The following is a 21,409-nucleotide window of genomic DNA, read 5'->3' on the forward strand; positions in this document are numbered from 1 at the left end:
TATCCAAAACTTCTATTTAACATATCTCACTTAATATGCTTATTATTTAAAATATCTCACTTAAACGCTGATTTTAAGTAATGTTTTTAGGAGCATCACCCAAGAGGGCTGCTAGATAAGAGTACTGCGATTTATAGAGCATTTTATAGAGAAGAGTGCTGCTTTCTGAATGACTCCATAAAAAGAAAGCTAGACATCTAATATGATTGAAAGTTCCTAGGTTACACTCGTACTGCCTCTCCTAGTGCTGTACTGGTCTCATTACAAATTTTAATTTAGTTTGAGAACCAACAACACAAGCGATTCAACATTAGATGCATTAACAAATTATCCTTTGGATATTTTAACCTCCTCATCGAAAGTATTCTACTTACTTTCACTGCCTTTACCTCCACTGGAGAGAGAATACAGATCTTTTCTACTGTGGAAGGGATGCAAAAGGAAGTCAGCATCTAAAAGTGCTAGATGTTTAATTGATGCAGCACTCTAACTTAAAAAAAAAAAAAAGCTTTCGGCATAGACACTTCCCACTACAAAAAAATCGGTGAGAATGACCTGTTACTATTCTTTTGACTTAAATAAAACACTGTAAGCGTTGAGGGGACTCAAGCTCTACAAAAAAAACCTGGCTGACATGGGCAATAAAGAATTCTGGAATTGATTATTGCAATTCGGGAACTAGTGAAAGGTGTTAGGCTCACTGGTCTGTTCAGAAAGGAAACAAAGCAGATCATCAGCATGGTTCTCTGTGCAGTATAGGAATCGGTTCTAATGACTATAGACCCAAATATCTCTAGAGAGGAGAGAAACAGCCACCAGAGCTACGTCTTAGATTCAGGGTTCAAAGAATGAGAGCTTCGCTGTTCTGCCCTGCTGCAGCAGAACTGGGATTCTTCCTGCAAGATCTCAAACTATCCGTAACACTCATGAGACATTTGGAGATTCATACTTTCTTTTACCTCTCAAGCTCCAAATGCCAGCAACAGTTGATTTGCCAGAGCCTAAAGCAGAGCAGAAAGTGTCGGGCAAGCTTTCCTGTCAGGAATCTGTAATTTCAGGGGGAAACTGGGGCCCTGGAACTCAGCTCCTCACATGTCGGAGGACTGTCATCTGATGACCACCATCTCCTCATTTTTGCAGGAGGACCTGTGGTGATTACCTGAGATCTGCTAAGCCTTAGGGACAGTGTTCACCTTTAGAATCATTCTTGATAAGAGTCAAGACGGGCCTAGAATTACAGCAAATATTTCATTTACAAAAATGCCTCGGTACCCTCAGGTTAGCTGCCACCAGCTGACCTGAACAGGAAGGAAATTCTTTAAACATAGTTCCACCAAACTCATTCAACTTCTCAGGTTCCCGTAGGTTGCAGTGCCAGCACGGCTCCTTGTTAAGTGCCGGTATCCAGGCATATGCTTAGCTCAAGGAAGGCACTTTCTAATTTTGCACTGAGTAACAACTAGAAGGAAATAACCTTTGGTGTAGCTTAGAAACCTACAGATGACCGATTCCCCCTCAATCAAGTAATCCCTTAAGTAAACTGATACCGCACTGCTTTAGCCTTACACATAGGCTGTTCACAGGTAAAAACAAGCATCTTGGCCACACAGCTTTTTGCTTTGTCTCTCTCTTCCTGCAACATCCATTTTCATACTAATGCCTTTATTTATATGTCTTTGTCTCCACTTCCCTCTGAGCAGAAATGTCAGAGACAGACATTCAAGGAGAACTGTCACATGTGGGTGGCTCTTTTTTGACTAGAGCCTTATTCTTTCTCACAAGGTTATGAGGCAGAGAAGAATACTGGGCTTATCTGACAGTTTAATATCTAAGCATTAACATTGCGCCTTATACACACTCCCGGTATTTAAACTCTCCTTCTCCAAGGAGAAGGACACATCAGCGTAAGCTGACGACACCCTATTTGCATGATGCAAGGAACTGTAAGAGCCCTCCCCTTTCGTGCCTTGCTACAGCCCGGGGAAACTACAGCTACCCTCACGCCACGCTCCAGCCCTGCTGCCTGACAGTACCTGTATCCTGGGCACACAAGCGGTGCACAGTGACACCTGGGAACAGTCGCGCTACACTACCTGTATTTACCTTGTCTGTCTGATACTTGCTTACACAGATGTGAAAGGAGCAGAAGCACCTGACAGGTACCAGGCATTATTACTGCTGCTGGGGAAAAACGTATACAGGCTGCTCCCATCACCTCCCTCCTCTGAGATTTCACTCCGAGCCACGGCTGCTACAACTTAAAGTCATCGTGCTTTCCTTCCAAGCAGGTATTTGCCAATGCAAAATGATTACTCATGGTTCCTATCCCAGAGTGAAATTAAAAAGAGGAGAGGGAAGAAACAAGCAGGGCTGTCGCTGTAAGGAGAGGGCTGTGGGCAGCTCTCATCCCAGTTGTACCTTCCCAGTTACCCGACTGTGCCCCCCAGACCGGGCTCCTTGTCCTTACCACTCTTGCGGAACTTCTTTGCAAATACAGGACCCAAATCCAATCTCTGAGGATGTCCTACATGAAGGTCCAGAAAAGCCTCACTGAATCATGCAGGTAAACAAGCAGCACATGCAAGTTTTTGAAGCTTTTAATAGAGTGCCTTTGATAAATGGGCTTGACTGCCAAGAAAGCTTTCCTAGAACGACCAAGAAGCTCCACTGCAAGCAGGTATTTTGAGCACATTAATAAGCAACTATAAAAAGATCTCCACAAAGACGGCACTCTGTTTGAAGGCTGGGCCTACAAGTCAAACTCCAGTATCCTACAATTACTTAAAATTAATCTCCATTTCGCCTTCTTAGTAGGTTAGTCAGAAACCTGGAGAGAGGGAGGGAACACTTCTAAATTTTAAAGTGTGCCACTCTCCTTCTTCAAAGTTTATGGATTTTTTTAAGAGAAGACTAGAGCAGATTCTAGCAGAAAAACTGTTTCATATAATATAAATATTCTGATGAAATCAAAGGCTCTGTAGTTCAACATATGGTTAAGTTCTGACTGATAAAGAGGCAATTCTTCCTGCCGATCAGGAAATACATTTACTTCATAACCAACAAATGGTTATGAAGATCTTCCCAGCTTAGGAAAGATCTTACTAAAGCCAGCACTGCCAGCTCCACTGGCTTAAAACCAAAATTAAGTAATTCCTGTTGACCGGTAGTTACATTCTGTACTTCCCTAAGGTCTATAAATGGTGTCAGTTCAAAGGTCCATCCTCTCATTTTGTTTGTCAGGCCATAGTATGCAGACTAAACCAGAATCTGCTCCCATGTACCCTCTACTACAACCAGCAATATAATCACCAGGGCTCAACTTTTGCGTGAATACATGTTCAGAAAAGTTGAGATTATACAATACCATTTAAGCAAAATCAGGTGATCCTGTATGATCCTTCCAGACACCTAAATACAGCCTGGCTCCTCTGAATGACTTATTTCTTGCCACAAGGGGATTCTACCAGGTCAGGCCACTCCTGCAATAATTTGGAGATGCTCTAAACTTCATTTGCATAGCCAAGTAATTTTCAACCAAGGCAGTAATTTGCCATGATTTTCCCCCCTTACAATGTGCCTAGTCACACCACTTTTGAGATTTTTAAGTAGGCAGTTTGTAGGTTTAGTCCAAAGCGTCCCTTTTCTACCTGTTGACTGGCACGGAAGGTGTCTCTGCTCCCAGAGAATCGAGGGGGAATGTCTCTGGTGGGTGCCCTAAGCAGAATTCCAGCAGGAAAGAAACAGGCGACGATTTGTAAAACCCTGGTCTTTCCCAACAGACAGCAAACTCATGGGTTACAGGAAAACGATACGATGGAGTTCCAACAGTTTGGAGTTCTAACAGTCTCCGAGGCATTTTGATTTAATTTAAAAGACAGCACTGGAGGGGTTTCAGCGGGCCGCAACCTTCCCAGCCCCCGACGACAGTCTCCAGCCGTCAGGAAAGCTCCTGACAGACAGGCGGCTTAAACCGAAGCGGAGACACCAAACCGCAGCCTGAGGCTTCAGACCCACGTCCCGATTCCCACCCCCCCTCCCCACGAAGAGCCTCCCGGAGCTCCTTCCCCGGCCCCGGGACACCCCCCCACCCCGGCACGGCCCCGGTACCTGCGCGGGGGCGGCGGAGCTGGCGGCGCGGCGGCTCATCCCGCGCGGAGGCCCGGCTGCCCGAGGGGGGGCCCGCCGCCCCGCTCCCCCGCCGTGCCCCGGCGTCTCCTCAGCGCCCCGACCGGGCACGGGGGAGGGGGGTCCCCACGGACCCCGGGCCCGCTCCCGGCGCCTCCAAGCCCCGGGGGCCCCGCGGCCGCCCTGGGGCTCCGGCCAGCGCCCCTCCGCCGCCGCCGCCTCCTCCTTCTCCTCCTCCCGGCCGGCGGGGATCTCGCTGCCGACCGGCCGGCTCGGCTGCGGCTGTCAGCGCCTGCGGGGGTGCGGGGCCGGCGGCGGGGGTCTGGCTGCCGCTGTCCTCAGAGCCGCGGCCTGCTCCGCGCCATCGCCGCCGCTGTTTGTTTTCATCCGCTGCGGGCGGGCGGGCGGAGGGAGGTGCCTGGGTGTCTGCGGCGGCACTTTCCACACGGAGCCGCCGCCGCTCCCCGCCCACCGGCCCCGCTCTCGGGCCGGCAGGGAAGGGAGCCGAGGCCGAGATAAGAGGGGCAGCCCCCGCCGCCCTCGCCCGCCGGGAACCCCCGCCTTGCTGTGGCGAATCTGCCGCCGGCCGAACGGGGGAGTCTCGGCGGGGCGGCGGTAACGGCAGCGGGCAGCGTGGGCTCTTCGGGGGGCGGCCGCAGGCCGGTAAGGGCCGGGTCGGCGGCTGGCGGGGGCCGGGGGCTGGAGGCGGGGTGGCCCCGCTGCCCCTCAGCGCGCAGAGGGGTCCGGCCAGGGCAGGGCCCGCCGGGCCCGCGTCGCCCGCCCGACGGCAGCGGGGCGGGAGAGGGGCGACCGGAGGTTCGTGTCTCTCTCTGCCATCCCGGGTGTGGACGTAGCCGGGTCGGCGGTGACCGGGAACGGTCCCCGAGCCCCGGGAAGCGGGCCGCTGTGGTGCAGCCGCCCCCTCCCCGCCACAGGGAGTAAATTCCTGTCAGCGCCGGGGCCCCTGGGCCTTGCGGCTCTGGGGGGTTGTCAGCTCCACAGTGAGCCCCCCCCCCCCCCCCGGCCCCGGCTTCGACCCCCTGCTTGTAAAAGCAGATACAAAGAAGTAAAACGATTTGTTGCATAACCTCAGCGGTAACGGAGTCTGAAAGGCTGAGGGTTAAAAACCAGCCTGAGTCTCCTTCCCCTTTGCTTTACGCAGGTGAAGGCTCTGGGAAAGCCCCGGAGGAGCCCCCAGCTGTTGGCCATGGCCGTACCTATTGCCGTTCTGGACTGCGACCTCCTGCTCTATGGCCGCGGACACAGGACTTTGGATCGCTTCAAGCTGGAGGATGTCACGGATGAGTATCTAGTATCCACGTACGGCTTTCCCCGACAGTTCATTTACTACCTGGTGGATCTTCTAGGAGGCAGTCTCTCTCGCCCTACACAGCGGTCCAGGGCCATCAGTCCAGAGACGCAGATACTTGCTGCACTGGGTTTCTATACCTCCGGCTCCTTCCAGACTCGCATGGGGGATGCCATTGGCATTAGTCAAGCCTCCATGAGCCGCTGCGTGGCCAACGTAACCGAGGCATTGGTGGAAAGAGCCTCACAGTTTATTCACTTTCCTGAGGATGAAGCTACGGTTCAGAGCCTGAAGGATGACTTTTATGGGCTGGCAGGCATGCCGGGAGTGCTGGGGGTGGTCGACTGCACCCACGTGGCAATCAAAGCGCCAAATGCCGAGGACCTGTCGTACGTGAACCGAAAGGGTCTCCATTCTTTGAACTGCCTGATGGTGTGCGATGCCAGAGGAGTCCTCCTGAGTGCAGAAACACACTGGCCAGGCAGCCTGCCCGACTGCACGGTTCTGCAGCAGGCAGCCCTTACAAGCCACTTTGAAACTGAGCTACATAAAGATGGCTGGCTACTTGGTAAGTCCATTTTTCATTGTTGTTTTCTGCGGACAGTCTCTTAAATGTTGGCTCCTCTTTGAGTCTAGAGCGTCTGAGCACAAGTCATACATCTACTGCTGATGGCTTTCCTGCAAATTCCTTGAGCTTTGTGATTCAGTTTGTATGACCCTTGTCTTAGAAGTCTAGAACAGGAACTTCCAATCTGGGTTTTATACAATCTGATTATTCTATGTATGAATTTACATTCATGCTGTTAGGACTTTGTTTTCAGTATCCTACACCTTCTTAAGCTGAATTGTGCAATTTTTAATTCTATGTGGGGTCCCAGTCCAGCTGTCTTTCACTGTATTATGTAGTAAATGAATTCTCTTAAAACTCTTCTGTGTTCTTCCAGGATTCCCCTGTGTAAAATAGAATATCTGGATTTTGTTGTTTGTCACGTTTGTAAACCTGAGCTACGTGTTTTCTCGTGCCTTCTGTTTTAGCCACGGAAATAAGGTATTCTGTATCTGCGGTACCAGAAGACCAAGAGTGAGGAGCTGCAATCTGTGACTAACTGTAGGTATGTAACCTGTCCTCCTCCTCTTCCCTGCTAACAGGTGACAGCTCCTTCTTGCTCCGCACGTGGTTGATGACCCCTCTGCATATCCCGGAGACACCTGCAGAATATCGTTACAACATGGCGCATTCTGCCACTCACAATGTCATTGAGCGGACGTTCAGAACCATCCGGTCGCGTTTCCGCTGCCTGGATGGCTCCAAAGGCACCCTGCAGTATTCTCCAGAGAAATCCAGCCACATCATTCTGGCCTGCTGCGTGCTTCACAACATCTCCCTGGAACATGGGCTGGACATGTGGTCTTCGCCGGCCACAGGACACATGGAACAACCGGAAGAAGAGTATGAGCAAATGGAATCAATGGACTCGGAAGCCTGTCGTATTCGTCAGGAGCTTTTACTTACGCATTTTAGCTAATGTTGTGACAGAGAGAAGGCTTCTAACGGTTCATCTGGGAAGATACCCAGAGCAAATATGCCCCTTCCTTCTTCTTTAAGCCTGTAAAGACTAAGCAGATGTGAGACAAGGAGAAACTTTACTCTCTTCATTCAGGCGGTATTCTGAACTTCTCTCGGTCTCTCCAGAGATGCAATTTAATTGCTAAATTTTTACTGTTGTAATGCGTAGAAACTCCCCTTTCACCTGAGTTAGAGAACAATGACTAATGTGAGATCAGTGGAGAAACTTGGGAAATCGTCTTTGATAATGATGAGAAATCTGTAAGCCTTGCTCTGTTTTGCAAAGCAACAATTCTATGCCACTTTGTAACCCACGGCATTTGTGATTGGTTTTTAAACAGTATTTCACATAGATTAAACTTCCACGTGGGCTCGTGTCCACCCTGAATTCACCAGCAGCAAAGCAGACATCTTATCTTTGCGTTTGCAGGTACAAATTTTTGCTAAATGAGATTTTGTGCGTCTCGCAAAACCCAGTGATTCCTCTGAAAGCTGACAGCTGTGTTCTGGGAGGGCTCTGGCTTTTTGCTGGGTACACACTAGGGCTTGCGTGTACCCAGGAGGTCTAGGAGGGTTGAATGTTTCTTCTTTCCCAAACAGACCGGAGAAGATCCTAACCTACGGTTGGCTCTGTCAGCTACTTAATCAGGAATGTAAGTCTAGTTCTCTCGAGAGGTGTCTGCCACAACAGAGAAGTACTGCGCTTGTTGGCTGCTGTGAGAGAAATGCCAAGGACTGGCTGGGTCACAAAAATGGAACCGATTGTAAAAGTTCTCTGTTTAGATCAGAGCTGAGGTATAGAAAGGCCTCTCTGTCGCTGCTGGCAGTCTAACTCTTCAGTGGAAAAAAGGCGACTGACGCCCGCAGTTGTTGCTGGCACAAGACCGGGAAGTTTCCTGGCAATGTCCTCGTTCCAAAAGATGCAAGCGTTTCCAAGGATCTCTTGACGGCAGTCCCAGAGAATTTTCTTAGATTTCGTTGTTTGCTGGGCAGTAGATGAAACAAAAGTGGTAGGGGATGCGGAGTGCTGCAAAAATGTGGCCACTTGAAGTAGCAGCGCAACCATCTGTCACCGCAAGGTCTGTCTGTCCTTGTAGAGGAAACGAGCCTGGATCGTGCCCCAGGTTTGAAGAGCAGGAAAGTACGGGATGCCTTCCTAAATGTAGGATGGGGACGCGGGATTAGGTATACAGGTACAGGTATATTAGATACACGGTTTGCAATGGCAGTAAGCACCTACTGCTGTATAGAAAGCCAAGCATGCTTTGTGATGTGCAGGCAAAATATTGTCATAAAGCCTTGATGAGAACTGTAAAATATTTATGTACAGCAATCTGAGATGTAACGCTGTTTCCTGGACGCATCGTCCCAAGAGGTATCACGTAAGAACTGCTGTTGCTCACTGTGGCAAAAACCCGGCTCCTTTTACCCAGGAAGAATCATACAAGCATTGTTTTCTAAAAAAGAAAAACAACAAAACCCCACCATTTTTAAGGTAGGAGTTGCTGCCGTCTGTGGTGCCTGATGGCTCATGATCCTCTCTGACGGTCTGTGCTAAAAATACTGATCTTTAGACCTAAACACCAGCAGGCGGGGAGTGAGCTGCGTGGGTGACGCCGAGGTCAAGCGAGACTTGGACAGGTGTAGGTGCAAACACTGTCACGTAATAAGGAGCTGGAGCTTCTCAACTTAATGCTATGAATAGCTCTTCCCGGCGCGTGCCCAGACCAGGCTGAACTCAAAAGCCGGGGAGGCTTTTCCTGGAACATGTTTGTTGCCGAGTTTTGTCTTCCTTCAGACGCTCCCACTTTTCGGTAGAGTTGTAACTTCAAAACGGACCTCGCTGCTTGTCAGTTTGGGCAGAAACGGCATCAGGCCACACCGGACAAAACCAACACACTCAAACCCCACTCTTCTTCCTCGAGCCAGACACCAGTACCCTACACTTGGGATGCGAAACTTCCCCATCGAGAGAATGCTTTGTCCCCTGTGCTCCTCAGCGGCTTCCTTGGAAACAATTCCAAGGTTCCTGTGGGACCTGCTCTGGGTGGGACCTGCTTTGGCAGGGGGGGTTGGACTAGATCACGGAATCACGGAATTGTCAGAGTTGGAAGGGACCTCTAGAGATCATCTAGTCCAACTCCCCTGCTAAAGCAGGGTTGCCCAGAGCACATCACTCAGGACTGCATCAAGGCGGGGCTTGAAGATCTCCAAAGGGGACTCCACGCCCTCCCTGGGCAGCCTGTTCCAGGGCTCTGGCACCCTCACCGGAAAGAAGTTCTTCCTCATATTTGAGTGGAACTTCCCGTGTTCCAGCTTGTGCCCGTTGCCCTTCGTCCTGTCGCTGGGAACCACTGAAAAGAGTCCAGCTCCATCCTCCTTCAACACACCCTTTAGGTACTTGTAAACGTAGATAAGGTCTCCCCTCAGCCTTCTCCAGAGATGAGATGATCTCCAGAGGTCCCTTCCAACCCCAGATCATTCTGCGATTCTGTAGTTCATCTAGGGTTTCCTCTTTTCCTTCGGGTTTAGACAACATTTAAGCTTGGCAGCTTGAGATCCGTGTTTCTTTTCCCCTGTCCCGGCTCCTCCGGCTTTTCCCTCCTCTCCCCGGCCGCATTCCGGAGGACTTACACCTTTGCCCATTGCCAGAGCTTTGAAAAGCCTACCCTAACCGAGTAACGTCTGATAAACCCTCCTCATCACTCGGGGGGTGCCGGTGACTGCCCCAGCCATTGCGGTTGCCATTACTGGACTAAATTCCTTGTAAAATCTGCTTTGCAGGTTCAAATCCCCCCTCCCCCGGCTCTCACACGCCCCCCCCCCCCCCCCGTACAGCTGGGGGCAGGAAGACACAGCAGCCTCCCTCGGCCACCCGCTCCTCTTGTGTCTTCGCCGCCCGCGATGCTGGAAATTAATAAATCGCAGTAAATATTAACACAAGCTCGCGCACACCCCGCCCCGCCGCCCTCTGGGCTCGACTCGTCTCGCCTGCCTTCAAGCCGCTTCCGGGCGGCGGCGGGTAGGGCCGCCGCGGTGGAAGAGCTCTTCGCTCGGCTGGCACGGTCTGGCGGCGTTCTAGCTTCGGCTGCTCGGGCCTTGGTTACCGCTCTCGGCGCCGCTCTTCGGGTCCGGCTCGGCGCTCGGCTGGCTCGCCTGGCCGGAGCTCGGAGCGGCGGCGGCGGCGGCGACGACCGAGCACTGGCGGCCGCTCCTTCCGGGCCCGGCCCCGGCCCTGGCCCTGGCCCCGCTCCGCCCGCCCGGCCCCGGCCCTTCCGCACCAGGTAGGCTCCGGGCCTAAGCGCTCGGCCCCGCTGTAGGCCAGGGCCTCCTCGCCGCTCCCCGGGCGGGCGCGGCCGTCCCCGCGGCGGCGCCCCGGAAGGTGGCGGGGTAACTGCCTGCGCGGGGCCGCCGGGCCGCGGCGGGGAGCGGGGCCGGGAAGAGGGCTGTGTTCGGCCGCTGGGGCCTTTGTTCGGGAGCTCCGGGACTGTGGCCTGCAGTGGTGGGGGGGGAGCGGGGAGGCTGCGGCGGCGACGGCGGGCCCCGCTCCCCGCGCTGGCCGCAGGCGGTGGAGGGCGAAACCCGCCGCGCTCGCCTCCCGCTGGCCCGGCCGCCGGGGCCGGGGCCGGTGCCAGGGAAGGAGGGAGGGGAGGCCTCCGAAGAAGGCGACTCCGAGCCCCAGGAGCCGCAGCGGCCGCCCGCCCCGCCCCAGCGCTCCCCAAAGCCGGGCTTGGGAGCCGCGGGGTTCCCTCTCCGTTGCCCCCGTCCCTCCCGCTGCTCCCGCCGAACGGGGCCGGGGGCTTCCGTGCCGCCCCCGCCGTCTGGGTAAGGTCAGGCTGGGTGTTGGGGGGGGGGGGGGGTGTTGCTGCTGGTTGGAAATAACGAATGTTGTTGTTATTGTTGTTTTCCGGCCTTAGCCAGTTAAAAACGTGAAGTAAGTGTTGTCTTCTCCGTCCCTCCCCCTGTCTTTCATTGTGTGTCGCAGAACACGGACGCGTGTAAGTAGTGTTTTGCCCAAAATGCGTTCGTGTGTGCCCTCTGGCACAGCGACACTTGATTACCTCGGGTTTGTTTCCACCTACAGCATTCCCCCAGACAACCCGTAAATTTCTGTAGCGTTCACGTTGAGGGTTGTTTGAGGTTATTTCTGATGGTGTCGGTACCAGGCTTTCTACTGTCCGGGGAAAGTGCTTTTTGCAATGCAATTCCTGCGCTAAAGCAGCATTTCACCTTCGAGAGATGTTTTAGGTGGTCACACGTAACTTTTCCCAATGAGTGCTTTTACAGTTTTGTTCTGTTGCGAGAGACGGATTCGGGAATGGCAGTTATCCAGGTGCGGACTGGTCCTCGGGAGGATCAGCTGTAGGAACGTAGAATCCGAATAAATACATCCAGGAAGAGCGCTCAGTGCTGCTCCGTTTTCTTCTCCGTATGAAATGTTCTTAGATCTTTATATAAAAAAACAATGTGTTTTTCTATATTTGTCCTTGTTTACTGCTCCACCCGGTTTGGTGTCCTCTGCAAATGTCATCTGGCTTCTTTGCCTTTGCCACTCCCATCCTCTTTCAAATTGCTAATGGGAATGTTAAAATGGGACCTAAGAATGACCTGCTGGTAATGTACGCTTACTGCCGATCCATTACTGGGCTGTTTAATTTTGTTGTTGGGTCGGTTTTCAGAGTGTGGGATGGGGTTAAATCCAGGGAGATTTGAAATGCCTTATGGGTGACGTAAGGAACAGTACCTGAAATTCTCTGCTAAATTTAAAATCCTTGTTTGTATTCTGAAAGGCTGCTGTAATGCAGTTTCTAACGTTTGTAACTCTTCGGTGTAGATTTCTTAGTAGTTCTCTAGTCCACAATTGCTGTTGCTGTAGATAAATATTCTGTTGTGTTTTTTTTACCTTAATTGGTCCCTTTGTGTTTTGACAGTAACAAATAAGTATCTTGTACTATCAGCCATCTATTGATTTGGGGCAGCGTGAATGTTGATGAGTACGGCAGTCCAGTAACATTTATATTTTTTTCTTATACTTGGAATGAAGAACGAATTTGGATCCAAATATCTGGACTTGCTTTTTTGGATTTAGTTGCTGGGGAGTTTACGCGGAATGTTTACTTTGCTGACAGCTACTTCTTAGTTTTCTTTCTTTTGCCCTTTTCTGAGTCATAACTGACCCTCTGGATTCTTGTTTGGTTGTTTCCTACTTTTCCATTTTCTGTGCAGCGCTTCTAACTTTTATGCAGCTGTAACAACCAGTTCCAAAGAAGGCAAGCGACGATACTGTCTGCTGGTATCCCTTTGCCCTAAGTTAGGGCTTTGAATACTTACTTCTTTTTTTGTGTCATAATTTTTTATGAAACTTCTGGAAAGTAGCATCTTCTGTGCTGTGGTTAGCAAGCTAACTGAATTGAAGGCTCTTACAGAGTTATTGTTGATGTTAATACTTACTAGTACTATTAATACAAATAGTATTAAGGTACTTTCCCCCTCTCCCCCTTATTAAATTGGTATTATTGGAGACCTGATAAAGGGCATACTGCATGTTTGTAGTTACCCGGTGTGTTTTGTGTTCGTAGCCCTGCACTAACCTAGCAAGGAGGGTGATAGCACTAATTCCCCACCTTGGGCAGCGTAGAATTGCTGAGAGGAGTCTCTGACCCATGTTTCAGACATTTTTCCTCCCTCTTAATATTTCTTCCAACGTCTCAGTCGAAGGCCAAAAAGGAAAAGGGTGTCAAGAATTGTCTGTGTTTCTTTGTTCAAAGTCTAAATCTTCTTTGTTTCCCACCCCTTCTCTAGTTCAGATACATCTGTGGGTGAAGACTTCAGCTTCTGGGTGTATCATGTTTTCTTTCTGGCTTGTTACCTTATTTGATTGTTTCCATGTGAGTAGGAAATTATATGAACTGTGTTTTCTTTTTTAAAATATGTTCTCGCTTCCAGTTGCTTTTCCTTCAGTACTTGGATAAGGTGCATGTGCCTTAAGCGCAGCCTTGAGTGCATAAAATGCCGTCTCTTCATCTTGTGGATATCCGATGCTGCTTCTGCTCCTCTGTAATGTTGGTGCTCCCGAATTTCTCTTGCATGTATGATGTCACTAGAGGGCACCTGCCTGTGGCTCTGGAGCTCGAGGAACCTTGATGTGACTTTTAATGTGAATACTGGCATTTTGAATTGAAAATTCCTTTCCTATCTAAATGAGAAGAATTCTCTTAAGGGGTTAATCGGAATTCTATGTCGCTCTGTTTCTCTCTCTACATTGCTCTAGATCTCTCTTTTCTCTCTGTCTGTCATTTCCTGCTGTGCGCAGTACTTAGCAAAAGATGCCGTGGTCTGAGTATGGAATTGGGGAAACCAGCTCTTAATCTTTTGGATCTCAGTTCTGCCGTTTGATTTATCTTACGGCTTTGTGAAATTATATTTATTCTCTTTCCGTCTTCTAGATTGGAACTAATATCTCTCTTCTCAAGAATTCATTAAGTTTATGTGGAAATGGTAATAGTAGTCATGGAAGTGCTCCATACTCTCATTGGTAAATGAAACTGTCAGACTCCAGACAGGGTTGATCACTTTACTTTTACTTTTATTACTTCCCTTCTTATATTTACCGTTCGTTTTCTGACCTTTACGAGTTGATATCTGGAAGTTTCTCTTCCACTTCCTCATAATATTGCTGTAAATAGTCAGCAATTTAATGTACTTCTTTTGACTTGAGAAGTTCTCTTTAGAGTATTATAGCTCATTTAGTCCAGACCGGGAACATAAATTAACATTCTAATGGCAGTCGCCTCCTTGTTGCAGTCATATATAGGATCTTGAAATGACAATGTACTACTGACATCTTTGTAATGTAATAGAATTTCCTGAGCTCTTTGTAGTTGCAATTTAAAACATGACGCTGAATTTTTTAATCATGAAGCACTAATACAAATTATTTTTATTTTGGCATCCTGTTCTGATTTATGTGGAAGCGCTTAGAGCTGTGGGTACAACTTAGAGCAGTTTATCTAGTGCATGTATGAAAGGTGTGCTTTGGAATTACTTCCCACATCTCTCTGACCTTAATCAAGAGAAAACTTCAGTTTACAGAATAATACTTTGGGGAATAGCTTAAAAACACCGAAGACTGAAAGCAGGGCCATATAATGAAAGCACCTTCATGGTATTATGCATAGTTGCATCATAAACTCACTTTCTCTCCTCCTAAGGCTTTTTTAGAGGTGTGTTTTTTGTTTTTTTGGTTTTTTTTTTTTTTCATATTTAGGGGCACTTAGTTGAAGACTGGCTCTGTGCTCTATATGATTTTGATGTCTTAAATTAAGCTGCTTTTGGTTTTTTTAAAAGCGTAATTAAGGACACAGAAGTGGAAGCAGAGCGAAAAAATGGATTCTAGTTTTGCTTTTTTAATTGTTTTGATTAATCATGCTTAAGGTAATTGTTTGTTATACCTCTGTGGATTTATGTTTGTTTAAAGATTCCAGTGCAGTGTAACTTTATTTCCAATTTAACTTCATTTCCGTTTTTAACCCAAGAAGAGCTGGAACCCCTGAGAACAGTCGTAATAAAACTCAGGTGGAAGTACCACAAATGGAGCTAAGGGAAGGCAAATCATATTGTTAGAGGAAAATTGAAATATGTAGCTGATCAGGTACATTGTCAGAAATTCATGTGGCCCTGTCGGTTAACACTGAACGTAGGACAAGTTTTGGAAGAACAAGACTAAGTTTTGATCCGTGGAACTATTCTGGATATGAGTCACGTCACCCTTTTTTTACTGATTTTTGTTGTTGTTATGACATTGTTCAAATTCCAGTGCTACATAGTTCGATTACTTACCAAACTAGGACTCTCTAAGTTGTCTTGTTTGTTTAGCTGAGCTGATGCAGTGCAAAGAGGGCAAACCAGCTTTTTGGTTTTGCATAAACTTTATTTTTATTTTGCTCAGTCTTTCAAGCAGTGACGTGAAAAGGGTTAGCGGGAACGGCGTGACACTTGGTATGAATTGAATCAGTATCTTTAATAAAACTGGTAGTAGAATTCAGGTCGTCTATCCCAGATAGTGTTTTTGGGGCTTCTTATGTGGTTATTGTTTCATTCAGTTTGGGAAGACGTGGGCATCATAATCTCCCCATTGCAGAGAGGGGGCAACTTGGTGTGTAAACAAGGGAAGGGAACTGGAAAGTCTCTGGAGCTGTGTGATTGCTCACATGTATTCCAAATGGCGTTGTAGGCATCTGCTTCGTTCTTGGAGATCTCGTATCTGTGGGTCTCGGAATCAGGCTTTATTGCTTTATCGGTGAAGCTCCTGTAAAAGAAGAAGGGGGGGTGTAGTCTGTAGAATCATAGAATCATCTAGGTTGGAAAAGACCCTTGGGATCATCGAGTCCAACCATCTACCCTACACTACAAAGTTCTTCCCTACACCATATCCCCCAACACCACATCTAAGTGACTCTTAAACTCATCCAAGGATGGTGACTCAACCACCTCCCTGGGCAGCCCGTTCCAGTGTCTGATCACTCTTACTGTGAAGAATTTCTTCCTAATGTCCAGTCTAAACCTACCCTGTTGGAGCTTGAAGCCATTCCCTCTTGTTCTATCTCTATTTATGTAGTCCTTGGCAAGATGAACTCTGACTGTCTTCAGTACGCACAGTGTCGTCTTCTTTGCTCTTTTGAATTTCTGAAAGACGTAGGGGTCTTGATAAAGCAATTTGCCTCAAAAATTAAACTGCGTAAAATACAACAGAAACTGTTTAGTTGTAGAAGATATTTGGAGGAAATAGCATATATGAGGATCGCTGGCAGTGAAGATAAAGCATTTGGGCTGTACCACCACATACGCTGTTTTCATGCCTGATGACCAGATGGTTCTTGGGGAACCCACCCGCATGTACAATACTGGGAATGCTGAGTTATTAGTAATATTTATTTATTAAATACAATAAAAAATACTCTTGAACTCTTCAATATCTTGCTGATAATCAGTGCCTGAGATACTGCAGTTTAATTTGGAATAAACGAAATGGCATGATATAGTTAGTGCTGGACACTTTGCTTAAGAACAGACGTTTTGAAAACAGAAGTTTACAAGGTAGGCAGGACCATGACCACAATTGGGATAGTACAGAGTACTAATGGTCTGATTCTCCTCTCTTCCAGAGGCAAGTTTGCTTGTGTTTTTGCAGGTTAGTGGCATGCCTCATTGTTCACAACAATTTTGGTTTCGTTGCTGGGTTTTTTTTGGTTTGGGTCGTAGTCCCCTGCCCCCAGTCTGTGTTCTTTTAATACAAAGCTTGCTCTGGCCCATAACCTGTGTGGATCCTGTCCGTTTTATAGTCAGTCAATGTGTTCTGGAAGTCTTAAAAGTTGACAAAGGGACTTTGAGACAGAAACTACCAGGACGTGCTTTTCCCTTCTCTGGTCTTCTCTACGGAAGCTTATATGTGTATTCTCTCTGTGGATCCCAGATTGCAAAGCTAGAGACAGCTTTTATATTTCACTTGATGTTGCCTCTTTCTTCATCAGTCACTTGAGACCACTTTGGGCAGCAAAATTGTCTGAAATTATTTGATTATTTGTATCTTTTGGGGTAGAACTCTTGTTATAAATAGCATTTACTGATTACAACCTTTTATTTTTTTCTTTTCTTTTTAAGCACTGGTAGAGCCATTCGCACTGTTTCTGTATGCACACATCAGCAAAGGCTTTTAGCGTTGGGCTCGGCTCGCAACTGAGAAGCCTTTAGGAGTGGTAATAGATTTGTAGTCTGAGAACTGAAGGCCACGTGAAATAACTCTTTTCCCCAGTGGAGAATTGAGTAACATGAGGTAGTGTTCTGATACTCTTCTTCGTATCAAAACCAGCTGTTCTCCCAGAACGGTGGTACTGGAATCTCCACAAAATTAATAATCCAAAGATGTTGGTGGGGGTTGGGGGGGTGGGCAGGAGTGGGGTGTGTTAAGAGGTGGGCCCATCATCTCTGTGAAGTGCTAATGTTTCTCATTGGAATGGCAAACCACAGCATAATGTGTAAAATATCTTGTCATCCTTTCTATATGGCGATTTGAATGTGCTACTTCTTATTCCTCTTCTCTCCCCACCTCTTTGTCAGTGATTTCATGGGGTCCTGTACCACTATGAAGTATTACTAATTTGCTGTTTCACTTTGGTTTTCTAGAGGTTTCAGCATCTGTAAAAATGACAATTACAAGTGAGCTTTTATCTCTCTGAGGCTGGGAATTCTTAAGGCTTCTTCAAGGACAGCTGGTGCTGAGCAAGTAGGAAGGTTTGGGGTTGGGCTGTGTAATGCTCTTTCCAAAATTGTAAACAGCCCAGAACCATGTCCTGAAATGGCCTGAAGGGAGAAGACTGTTAAGGAAACAAAGCTGCCAATTGTAGGAAAATTTCTGACTCCCTGCTTTCAGAATTTCTGTGGTGCCCTGGACCACATCCAGGGCATCAGCTAATCTTCCAGTTGTTGGACTTCACTTCTGGTCGTCCTGATTAAAAAAAACCCACCCCAACAACAAGAAGAAAACAGAAAAATACCGATCTCGGAGCCCTTCCTTGTTTTGGTGGTCAGCTGTTTATCAGCGGTGATAGCATGGGTTAGTGGAATAGAAGCTGCTACTGAATCAGTTCACCACTTGCCTGGACAGGTTTGATGCAGTGAGCTGCAAGTTTCTTTGTGCTGAGACCCGAGAAGTGTTTTCAAACACACTGCATTTCATTTAAACTTTGTTAGTCAGGTGGCTACTGAGTAGCTATAAATATGGTCGGTCCTTCCACGGTTTATCTGCTAATGGCATTTAATAACATACTGTCGTTATTTGCCTTCTTATAGTTGAGTAGAATGTTTGGAGTTGGTGGATATCATTACTAGTTAAGAGAAGGAACTGGCTCCATTGAAAAACAAACAAAAAAAAACTTCAACAAACCAAAACTAAACACGTGATCCAGTAATAAATTTAAAGGCTTCTTGCTAAAGTGAGTGAAGGTGATGCCCATATCTACACTGCATCTCTTTCTCCATTGCACCTGGGGAGGAACAACCCCCTGCACCAGTACAGGTTGGGCGCTGACCTGCTGGAGAGCAGCTCTGTGGAAAAAGACCTGGGAGTCCTGGTGGACAACAGGATGACCACGAGCCAGCAATGTGCCCTTGTGGCCAAGAAGGCCAAAGGCAACCTGGAGTGCATCAAGAAGACTGTGACAAGCAGGTCAAGGGAGGTCATCCTCCCCTTCTACTCTGCCCTGCTGAGACCCCATCTGGAGTACTGTGTCCAGCAGTTCTGGGCTCCCCAGTTCAAGAAAGACAGGGAACTGCTGGCGAGGGTACAGCAAAGGGCTACGAAGATGATGAAGGGACTAGAACATTTCTCTTATGAGGAAAGGCTGAGAGACATCTTTTTAGTCTGGAGAACAGAAGACTTAGGGGGGATCTGATCAACGCCTATAAATACTTAAAGGGAAGGTGTCAGGAGGATGGGGCCAGTCTTTTTTCAGTGGTACCCAGTGATAGGACAAGAGGAAATGGGCACAAACATGAACACAGGAAGTTCCACCTAAACCTGAGGAGGGACTTCTTTACTTTGAGTGTGGCAGAGCCCTGGAACAGGCTGCCCAGAGAGGTGGTGGAGTCTCCGTCTCTGAAGACGTTCAAAAGCTGCCTGGAAACGTTCCTGTGCAACCTGCTCTAGGTGGACCTGGTTTGGCAGGGAGGTTGGACTGGATGATCTCCAGAGGTCCCTTCCAACCCCATATCATTCTGTGACTCTGTGATTTGAAGGCTCTTGTTTTCTTTGCCAGCCTGAAGTGTTGCTGAATGTGTCACCAGCTTGTGGAGAGCAGTTACTGTATTAAGGCTAGTTCAGATAAAGGAGTAAACTTTACCCTTGTGAGGCACGAATAGAGCTTGGCCCTCAGAGGGATCTAGGGTAACACTGGAGTGCCAGCCCCACTCAAGGATGCATTCAGTGTTTTCTGAAGAGATCCAAGCTTTTAAAAATGTTGAGCAGATACTGCCTAGGCATTTGAGCCCCAAGTTTCTTTTATTTTCTTTTCAAATGGGATAAGGAGGTGAGTCAGAAGAAGCTGAAAAACGAGGGACAGTTCCTCAGAGAAAAACATCAAGTTCAAACCCGTGCAGGAGGCTCACATATGAAGTGTTTGTTGTATCCAGATTAGTTCAAGAAATTAGTACACATCTGCAAAGATTTAGATAAGTTGTCTTAAGGTAGGTACTTGATTTTATATAGTGAAGATGACTTGGTCTTTCAGTAAGGTGAATACAAGATGTTCACTAACTGCCGTTGTAGGTGTTAGCTGTTTCTTGATTTTACGATGTGTAAACTTGCCCATGGCATAAGTAAACATCAAGATGTTTGTTAAACCTCTTGATTTCCTTGTTACTATTGTACTTCAGGGAACATTAGTCCTTTTGGTTGGACTGAAACATTCCCAAGCTGTCAGAGCTTGTTCTTTCTCCTGAGTAATTGGGTTATCCTCCTCGTAAATTATCAGGATCTCTTTAAGTTATTTAGGTTGTTCATCCTTTACAGCTATCGAAAGGCTATTCCAAAGTCTATTGTTTGAGATCTCTTCAAACTTCCAGCTTATTCCAGCTGCAAATCTGGTCTTCCATTTGAGTTGCTGTAGTCCTTGCTCCCTGAATGCAGCCATATAGAATATTGAGCTACTCTTTTCTTAATTTTACTAGATGAAACTAGACTTATAGTTTCCTTCCGTAAAATAGGCATTTTATTGCCTGTATCGTTCTGAGCTGTCCTTCCACTCCATGCTGCTTGCCATCTGAATCCAGTCATTTCTGAACCTGGGTGACCGGTGCTATTTGCAGAATCCAGATGAGGATTTATTAGCGTTTAGTGAAAAAAGATTTTTTTGGTTTACTGACTTCTGTATTATACTGTGCTTTTGGCTGTATCTACTCCATTTATCGTTGTTCTAACATTTTTGGGTCTGAGCTTTTTTAACCTGTACAGTTGCTTTTAAGAATCCGCTTGCAGCATGAGATCTTTAGTTTTCGTGTTGCTTTCCAGTAAGGTCTTTATTTTGTAGAATAATTCCTACCTAAGGTTTGGTTGACTTTCACAGACTCTCGAAAGATGGCTTATTTAACACTGCAGAGTTTAGCTTCTCTAAAATAGATGATCTCCATGCTGTTCGCATTAAGCATCAGGGAATTTCCAGCTAGCTTGAATTTCTTTGTGGTGAATTTCTTTTCTAGGAAGATGGATGCTTTTACTCGTTCATCACTTTGGTACCCATTATTGTACTTTACAAATGAAAACTGGGCTGCTTTATTAGAACTTATTTTCCTGGCTTATCTCTTCAGACAGCTCCTCCCTGGAAGCAGCAGCTGTCTTAAATCATCTGCTCAGGAGGTTTTTTTAGGGAGAGTGGGAGGAAAGAAATGTTTGCTAATGGCCGTTCTGAGTTCTGTCATTTAACAATTCATCTCCTCTTGTGTGCGTGAAGCCTTTCTCCCTGTATGTTTTTTGCTTTTTTTAAGTTGCTGCTTCCTTCTCTATTGAATATTGATGGTTTTGTTCAGTGTAACATGAACCAAGGAGGATTTATCTTTAGATCTTTATGTTCTAAAGAAATGACAGAGTAGTATGCGCACTCTGCTGGGATCAAAAGGTAATAGCGCTGCAGCAGTGTTTCTTGTTTTATGGATTCTAAGAAACTTCTTGTTTCTGGAGGGCTTTTGATGGCAAACTCCAATGTATGAGACCATTCAAAACCTGTGTAACTTTGTTGCTATTAGGGTAGCTATATATGCAAGAACTATATATATATATATATATATAGTTCTTTCAAAGAATTAACTTTTATTCTAGAAAATGGGTACTAATGCTTTCCTTAGCAGCTCAAAGTGTACTAAAAACATTAATCTTTGCCACTGTGCATTACTTTGGTGAACTGTTGTTCCAAGAGCAATGTAGATGGAAAGATGATGTGCAGACAGGCGAAATGAATCATCTTGATGGAGTTGGCCAACATGCTGCTGCAACGTAATGTTTTTGGTCTGATACATGGTTGTTTTCATACATTGTAAGCTATTGCGATGGAGTTGGAAGTAATTTGGACTTGAGGTCTATCAATCGTCTGACCTTTGCAGTGATGATAATTACTATTACTGAAATTTGAATCATTCCCTGGAGACTCCTCAGTCATGTTGTCAATTTTTTTAACACTATTCCTTTAGCTATTAGTCAGCCTTCCCAGATAGGACCTAAATCTTCAGGATGTGAAGACTATCTCTTCGTAAATCTTTCTTTATTATCTGCAGCAGGAGACACAGGGGAGGAGTTTCAAGGCCAATTTTTTATTCTCTTAGGTGTGGTATGCCTAGGGCATGTGTACAAGGAAAGGACTGGA

At 47.0% G+C, this 21,409-nt stretch overlaps 1 protein-coding gene across 1 annotated transcript; it reads left to right on the plus strand.

Moving 5' to 3' along the window:
* Positions 1-4,604: 4,604 nt before the first annotated feature.
* On the plus strand, positions 4,605-7,401 carry HARBI1 (harbinger transposase derived 1). Its single transcript, XM_074149840.1, has 3 exons — positions 4,605-4,788; positions 5,288-6,002; positions 6,584-7,401. The coding sequence occupies exons 2-3, from the start codon at positions 5,333-5,335 to the stop codon at positions 6,958-6,960; spliced, it is 1,047 nt and encodes a 348-aa protein (XP_074005941.1). The 5' UTR covers positions 4,605-4,788; positions 5,288-5,332; the 3' UTR covers positions 6,961-7,401.
* Positions 7,402-21,409: the final 14,008 nt, after the last annotated feature.

Source organism: Numenius arquata, chromosome 6, assembly GCF_964106895.1.
Source record: "Numenius arquata chromosome 6, bNumArq3.hap1.1, whole genome shotgun sequence".
Lineage (NCBI taxonomy): Eukaryota > Metazoa > Chordata > Aves > Charadriiformes > Scolopacidae > Numenius > Numenius arquata.